The following is a 9003-nucleotide window of genomic DNA, read 5'->3' as shown; positions in this document are numbered from 1 at the left end:
GAAATGAAATCCAAATCAGTGCATTTTGAAATTGCAAGTACAGCAATGAGATGCATTATTTCAGGTTTTATCAGAATGTGATCAGTGGTATCAGAGATATGAATGAGCAAATACTGGAGCCGATAACAGATGAACACAAATTTTGGTGGACAAAGAGAGTAGTGTAATGACTGACTTATAAGCGGACAGTTTATCTTATGCTGCCTTGACAAGCCATCCAATATCTGGATTTGTATTTCAAACCAATATTTTTATTTAATTTGTAATAGATGGACTTAATTCAGCAGCAGATTCAAGACTGAGTTACAGCTATGCAAACACATTTGTTAGGCTGCAGGCTAATGTAGGCACAGTGGTACCTTTTTTTGAGCTAAATGCTAATATCAGAATGCTAACATGGTCACAATGAAAATGCTAATGTTTGGCACATATTACAATGTTCACCATCTTACATCACTTTTACACCAACGTGTGTATATGGAGGTTTTTTTTTTAAAAGTCTGGTAAACCCAGTAAATAGGCCATTGACTCCCTTCCCATTACCACGTGGTGAGTTTGCCTCACTGTTTTTCCATCAACACGAACGCACCGGAAAAACAGTGAACAGTAGAAAGCAGCAGATCATATACCTCATCAGACTACATGCAAAAGACATGAAAACTTGTATGTTAAAGTCCTAATCAAAAACATTCTGATGTGGACACATTGTATTTTCTGGAGCTGATAACGGAAGTTGCTACTGATACTGATACTGATACCACTTGATACTGATCAGGCATCTGACAAGGCTCACTTAGAGACACAGAAGCCGACTGAATGATGTTCGAGTGCTGCTTGAACAGAGACTGTTGGAAAAGTATTTACTAGCCAGCATCTTTAACTTCAACACGTCATAGCAACGTGCCTGACAAGGGGCGGAAATTAGTGTGTCCACCCAGGCGTTGTGTTCCCATCACAGCCAATCAGAGCAGAGTCATTTGATGTGGGAGTGAAAGCCGACTGTACCCATTCATATTAAAGACAAAAGCCAGATGTTTGTGGTTATTGGTGATTTTTTGTACTTTGTAGGCATTTGCTCATCCAAAATCACAAATTCAATTTTGACCTGGCACGAGATGAAATTATCCCTAAAGTGATCACAGTTCATCCTGACAGGAACATGAACATCTGCACCAGATGTATTAGCTATCCATCCAATAGTTGTTGAGACATTTCGTTCTGGACCAAAGCAAAGAAACAACCAACCAACACTGACAGAATGGGATTGCCATCCATAGAATCACACTGTCAGTGTGGCTAAAAAAGTCAATTCTCTGGCTCTGAACAGAAGTCACTGAGGTTATTCCTCCTGCTATTTATCTCTTTCAACATCTCAATAAGATGCAGCTTTCTGTTTAATAACATCAACACATCTAGCAGGATTTAGGTCTTGACCCATGTTGCTCCACATCAAATGACCTCCACAAACCTTTGAGCCACCTGGCAGCAGCAGCTTTATATCCTGCCCTGTTGACACACATGGTGCATCGGACCACCCCTCCGTCATCTCTAATAGCACCAGCAGCAGGTTGCATGTCTGGAACAACAACTGAGATCTGGAGACGTTCCCAGACTATATAGTTGGTGGCCTTTGCCACTGTCAGCATTAATAATTACATCCGGCCAAAAAACACAGACGAACTGCTCAAATGAATGCTCAGTGGCATCAAAATACATTAGCTCACCCTGCACTGTAAACACCACAGCAATGTGTAGAGTGAAACCAAGTCTCTCTCCTGAGGTGATACAGACTCCATTAGTTCTTCAAAGTTTTATTTGGCATTTAGAGATCCCTAAATTTCTCTCTAAGGCACATATTTATTTTAATCAGCCTTTGCTGTCAGGAGAGGAAATGTTTATTCGCTCGTGATGCCTGCATGCATAATGCCGTCACCTTGGCACCGGTGCCACCTCGCAATAAAACAGGCACTGAGGCACCGGGCACAGTGGGTTTAGTTGGAAGACATTCTGCCAGTAAAGCACATTTGTCTTAGAGAGCAGGTATTTAGGGGGTTGTCACAAAGTGGAGAAGTGAAGACTAGTCTGTCCAAGCTCATTTAACCCACTAGGTGTTCTTTACCTTAAATCTGGTGTCAGCACTTAGTGTGATAGTCCCCCTACAGAACCAGAGCAGAGTGGTTGGGATCCACAGTGCTTTAACTGCACAACCTCTCCTCCTCTTAGACCCCATCGTCTCCCTGGTTGTAGGGCACACTGCAACAAGACACCATGCTATTTCAGTTATGGCTTTGAACTCACACTGACGCTCACTGTACCTCATTATAATGAGTGTATGAAATTTTAGGTCACGGCAGATGAAGTGATACATATAAAAAGGGGGGAAAAAATATAATTACTCAGAGTGTTAAGAAATTAAATGTGGCCTGAAGGCCTGCTGCAGCACAGAAGAAGAAAAAAAAAACACTTTTCTTTATTCAACTGTGAGCACAGTAAAGTGTGGGCACATACTGTATGTGATAGTCTCAAATTGTCAATAAACTATACTACAGTCTAGCAGGACACATACTGTATGAGACAAAAGAAGAGTTTGCATGAATGTTTGCCGATCCTTTGTTCCATGTTGCCAATTGTATAGTGTGCTGCAGTGACACCACAAGGCTTTAGATATAGTGCCTGCATCCATCTGCTCCATCCAACTCAGTACCATCCCATGTGATGCTGAGGACTGAGAGTGTGCAGCTGACAGCTGGCCAAAACTGCACTCGTCAACTATTTCCCTCTTCAAATCTGGTTTAAGTAATGCTGGGATTAATACGGCCTTCTAATTGTGATTTGAACAGCTTTCTATGTTTTAGAAATTTAAAGGTGCAGTATGTAAGAATATGTCACCTTCATACTCCAAACAAATAGGGGGCAGCATACCAGAGTAACCTCTTCTGCTGCTAACTGTGGCTGCAGTTAGCTCAATTAGCTGTGCAGTTAGTGGTCTCATTAGCTAAATTGACACAGATTGGAAGATGGCGCACCAACAGAGTTTTTGTGTTGTTTACGCCGCAAGCAAAGGAGCTTTGGACTACTAGGAGGTGGAGGAGGTTTTCAGGCCCGTGGCAAGGGGACCCAGCAGGGATTGCAGCAAGGGAGTGGTGCCGGAAGGGGCATTAACCAGAGCCATGGAGCCAGGATTCTGACTCAAGGGGCGACAAAGACATGGTGGGTTCAGGCGGGGAAAAGAGAAGAAGTGGGATGGCATGAAGTGGCATGAAGTGGGAGAGGAGCGAGAGGGAGGACAGGCATCAGTGAGTGCTCCTCTCTGGAGGGCTGAGCTATACTAGTGAACTATAGAGTGCTGCAGGGATGATATATTTTTGTAGGCTAACGTGGAAGTTAGTTAGTTGTTCCCGAGACCAAACACTACTATACACACTTTACTGTAGTAGTGAGTAGTGAGTAGATGAGTCTCTGTGTATGGCGTAATGACAAATGTGCCTGACAACCTTTGCATTCTCATTTAGCCACTTTATACTGCTATACTATAAGAAGGACATTAGCTGATGTAAGGGAACAAAACGTGAAAATATTATCTCCAAAACCCATTGACTAACTTATTTCCTAATTTTTCCTTCCTGCAACACTTTTTAGAGAGACAAAGTCACGACTCTTCCTGTTTGTTCCATGGGACCTTATTTCAGAAAACCTTTGTATGGTGGTGAATGGAGAGAGACAAATCATTTTTTGATCCTGTTTGAATTGTGTCAACACACATATGATGTTATAGATGTCAATCTATAAGATAATAAGAGAAAGTTGCAGTTTGTCATAAAACTGATGAAATATTAGACTGTGAAAATGCGTAATTATAAAGACTACACAGCCAACAGTTGCGTCAGTGACATGTCGTCTCGTTGAATGGTCACCAAAACCCGAAACTTAAACCTTGTGGAGCTGCTCCTGTATATTAGCTTGCTGGCAGAACTGACAAACTACCCTTTAACATAACTGCTGTTATCAATATGGACAGATTTATTGTGATTTTCACCTTTTTTAGTACCTTTTCTGTGCCGAGTTGGCGGCCATGTTGGTGGTGGTGACGATGTAGTTCACAAAACCAGATGATATTTTACTTAAATTACAACACACTGCGACTTTCTTGACTCTTCATTCACTACCTTACACATTTTTCCCGAAATAAAGGTCTCATGGCGTCCACCTCCTGAGGTACAAAGTGGAATTAAGAGACAGGAAAGGTCGGAGCTAGACTGTTAGCATGCTAACCGTAGCAGATATTTCTGCAACACCGTACATAGACGTCTTTGACATAACATCAAAACTCTTATTGTTTCAGATTCTGTTGATCATTTTAGTTAATTTCTGAACGTTTTGAACTTAAATTCTTACACATGGAACCTTTAAATATACTGATAAATAGTGAAAGCACATTAAAAAATATCAATGGAAACTTATTTTACTTTTTAACAACAAGTAAATACAAAAGAATAAATAATAAATAAAGTCATAATGTGTTCCTGCACAGGCCTGTAAATTCGCCCTTCAGCCTGGAATCATATCGTTAATTTGTAAAATCAGCATTGAAATGCCTGGTGAAGTCACCACTGATCCCCCCTGACCTCATGTGCATTTAATTTTCTCGCAGCTCTTCCCCTACCGCCGATTACCCACGTGGGTCTCGATAATCTGACAGACTGCACATGTTTGCTGATTTCTATCATGGGATACTCGAGCCAGAGCCGGAGGAGGAGATCCCTCTCATCACTCAGAGGAACCAGAGGAGAGGAGAGAGGAGAGCGCGTCTGGAAACAAAAAAGAGGGACGTTTTACGCAGAAAACGTGGAGGAAGTCAAACAACATTTTATTGCATTCCCCTCGACCCTCTGCAGTCAGAGGAAGTCACTTTTAGCGGACACCAGACAATGTAATGACTCTGTCTCCAGCGCTTTCTCTCTGGATGGCCACGAGCTGCAACTTTGCTGACACGATGCTCAACTTCCCCCGCTGCTCACTGCTCCCAGTCGTGGCAGTGGCTGTCCTCACAGCTGTTCGAGGTGAGATGTGTGACTGCTGTCGATGAGAGATAAAAAAACAACTTTTTTTTCCTGATTTTACTCGTGTGTGTGTGTGTGCGTGTGTGTGTGTTGGAGCAGACCCAAGGAACCAAGCCTTCACATGTATGAAAATAACTGTGCTGGAAGTAGTTTAAAGGCTCCAGCTGTGTTTACAAGGGGACATTAATGAAGATGAGATGCTCTTGAACATGCTTTGATGATCTAAATACACACAAACAGGATATAAAGGATTTGCTTTACTGTACATCCCACCAGCCCCCCTCCTCAAGTTATGATTCTGGCATATGCACAAGATGGGACAGCTTGCTGCTGCTTCCTTTAGTCTTTTATTAGCACAAACTATAAGTAAAAGGACTTTGCAGTTTTTGAGGAAGAGGAAGATGTGTGTTAGAAGTGAGCCTTAAAAATAAACAAACACATTTGGGATTGTAAAAGCAATTTTGTTGCCTGGCTGCATCAGGGTGTAAAGTTGTGTTTTCCTCTTTTTGAGGGCTTTACAGTCACTACCCATGCCCCCTGTCCATTTCATTGTCCCTCTGTTTAAATGAAAACGACAGCATGCTCTGCAGTGTGCTTCGGGAAGCCTCATCTGTGGGATTAAAGAGGCCCGAAGCTGAGGTTGCACAGCTGTCTCTCTGGTTGTTTAAAGATAACCTGCATTGGGAGTGATGAAGTCACAGTAAGCTGTCTGTTTCTGTGATACAGATATCATGCCAAGGACTACTTTCTGAGATTGCCCGGGTTTATATCTGCACATGATATCTGCCTGATCGTATATATATGTGGCGGCCGCTGAATTTCTCTTCCAGTGCCGGACTCACAGCTGTGCAGCTGTGTTCGTAATGCGTGTCTAAGTGATAGAGTTCTGCCTTCATATCTTCTCTGCTCGGGAACCATGAATATGCATGGCAGCCTTATCTTTCAGTCCAGTCACAGACGTGCTGCCTGTCGTGTCAGCGATTGACACATTTGTGATAGTAGTTTAAATATTTTCAAGTAGTTTTTTTTTCTTCTAATGTCGCATGTTAGGATCCTGCAGGATATCCAGCCAGGACAAATTCATATCTAATCAATAAGTAATATATGTTCATGGTAGACTGATTTTGAGCCTCAAATCAGAGGGTTAAAAAAACAAAAACACCTATTACACTGTTTTTTTATCAAAGAATTTTGGAAAGCCTTATTTTTAATGTTCGTCCCACAGACCAGTGTTTACTTCTGTGAAGCAACATGTTGCCTATAATCACAGGTAATGGACCATTTCATCACTTTTGAAAAGCATCATTAGTTAAAAATGTGCTGAAATAGAGCTTGCACCGAGAAATTCTAACCAACAAATCAGATTATATGAATTTCGATGCGCCATTTTGCAATTTATGTCCCGCTGTAACAATCTTCCCTGACCTCATATGATCCCCTCTTCCCATTGCTGAAATCGCATATCTTGAAGACCGTTTAAAAATGTTTTTACATCAGAGACCTTAAGACCCCACGACTTTTCAACACAAAGTGACGCCCTTGCCTATTATAGTGGTTGTAATAACGGTTAGACATGCTGCAGACTGACCAGACTGAGGATTATTTTCCTCTCTCTGTTTTTCATCATTCCGTTGATTGCTTCGACCTGCAGTGCCCACCTGATGTCGATAAGGTTCACTCAGTATGAGGATATTTTTTAACAAGATGGCTTTACAACCTTGACACAGTATGGACCGGCTTGTAGCGTTGGCACTTTATACTCAAGCTAGGGCCCGACCGATATATCGGTTCGACTATCACAGATATATCTGTATCACTGTATATGTTGTCAAAAACTTTTTGGCAGAAATGATGCTTGGGGTGATATTTCATTATTAAAATGATAGTGAAGTTTACTGTTTCAGTGCACTGATGTCATTTTAGACAGTAGAGTTTATTGTTAAACTATAAAATATCCTGCCTCCATAACATATTTTTGTCTCAAGTGTTTCATAACCACATTTAAGGGATCACTGCAATAAATGTGTGTATATCAGATATATTGATGTCGGAATTCTTTACTCTGGTCCGGCTCTATTTATATCAGCCAACAAATGGACCATAATACTAAAGATGCGCATTGATGTGTTAGATGGTGCAGAGTAAACCACAGCGGCAAAAAAAAAAAAGAAAAAAAAGAAAGAAAAATCAATCAATGTTCCGGTGCACATCGTGATAAAGTTGGCACCGTTTTATAAACAATTACATAAAGAACAACAGAGACTAACTCTGAGGTTCATCAGATTTGCTTGGTGCTTGATTGCTATCAGATGTTTCTTTGCTGATTGGCATAAAATCCAGTGAAGGTCACAAAAAGTCAACTACAATAGCGATTAGCAACCACAATTAAACTGCATAACAGACATTTACATAAGATATTTAGATACAACAAATATATACAGAGTACCAAACCATGGCTGATCCATCTTCATAATACAGAGGATGAGTGGGAACAGGATGCATACAGTTCCATAGGATATCTTAAATGTATCAGAGAGCATTAAAACAGTATGTAGAAATTGTATATATTAGAGGAGGGTAATACATTGAATTACAATGACGTGCTGGAAAGGTCAAAATGCAACTGAAAACCAACATTATTCAGACTTTCTCAGGCTTACTGCAGTAGAATAGTGCCAATAATATAAACTAGAGAGCAGAAACATCTGCCAAAGAATAATTCTCCAGTTTAAACCCAAAGCCAACATTCATAAAAAGTTTTCACTTAAGTTTGGTTTCTCAATCATACCAAAAAAAACTGAATTAAAACTTGTTTTTAACAAGGAATTCCTGTTTACAGCTAAAGCCATTAATTGCCTAAAAGCAGAAATCTGGCCAACTGTCCTGGCTTAACATCTATTCATAGATAAACCTCAGCAATAACACAGTCTCCCCGGTGGAGATGGTAATTACACCGTAAAATGTCAGTTTATTTAAACAAATTAAATTCAGTGTTTACAGCAACAGATAAGGAATAAAACATCAGTGGTGTCCAGTTGGATCACCTAAGTATTATCTTCAATATTTCTATTGGTTTACCTCAGTTCTACAGATATAATGAAAAAATGATGTGTGCCTGCTGGTATCTGCTGTAATTTGGCCTTTTTTATGAAATACCTCATGGCGTCAGTCTGATCTGTTGAATCTATAAGACATTTTCCTTGTGGTTTTCTGGATACTACATTTTTAATATCAACCCTGACATCTGTATTTTTTCCAAAGATTTTCCCTTTGCCTTCAGAAAGAAAAAATGGATTTGCATTTAGATGTATTCATGAAATACAGTTTGAAAATCAGAAAAGAATGATATATCACTTCCAAGACCTTTGGGGAGAAATGGAGGTTCTGCCTTGCCTCATGTTTGCTTTTTTGATAAGTTATTTTTGTGGTAGGTAAAGTCAAATTCACACATTAATTTTTGGAGCACTTCAACATGGAGGATGGCAAATTACCAAGTGTCTTTGGCAGGAGAAGGTGGGAGCTGTCGCATGCAGCATCCTGTTGGGACAAGCAGTCATCTCAGGGAAGTTACAAGAGGTATACACTTCCTCTCTTTTAGTGGTGGAAATTATTTTTTATAATAGAACCATTTAGCCGGAGTTTCCTTTGACTCAACGTTTAATCAGTAACCTGTGGATTTATTTCACTGTCACCACCTGGCTACATTAGCAATATAAATGAGACTTTCCCATCAGTCCAACGACATTCAATGCCACCAATGGACTTGTAGTTTAATCTGCACTTCATAATATCTAGACGTGAACAACTTTGGAAAACTGTTGCATCAGGTTTCAGAGTTTGTCTGAGGGTCATGTGAATAGACTCTTCAGCTTTCAGAGACAAGGACACCCAGGGTCTGCACTCTTTGCTTAAGAGGCAAGGTGAGCAAAAAATGTGCTGAGCA

The 9003-nt window shown here is 40.5% G+C and overlaps 1 protein-coding gene across 1 annotated transcript in view; it reads left to right on the top strand.

Annotated features, from left to right (window-relative positions):
• The first annotated feature begins 4963 nt into the window (after window positions 1–4963).
• Window positions 4964–9003, top strand: part of LOC141006142 (transmembrane protein 132D-like) — a 39267-nt gene continuing 35227 nt past the window's right edge. Inside the window, exon 1 of the mRNA XM_073478272.1 lies at window positions 4964–5060. Coding sequence (XP_073334373.1) covers window positions 4964–5060 — 97 coding nt within the window. The remainder of the gene's footprint in view (window positions 5061–9003) is intronic.

The sequence above is a fragment of the Pagrus major genome, chromosome 12 (assembly GCF_040436345.1).
Source record: "Pagrus major chromosome 12, Pma_NU_1.0".
Taxonomy (NCBI): domain Eukaryota; kingdom Metazoa; phylum Chordata; class Actinopteri; order Spariformes; family Sparidae; genus Pagrus; species Pagrus major.
This window is presented reverse-complemented; position numbering and strand designations above follow the sequence as displayed.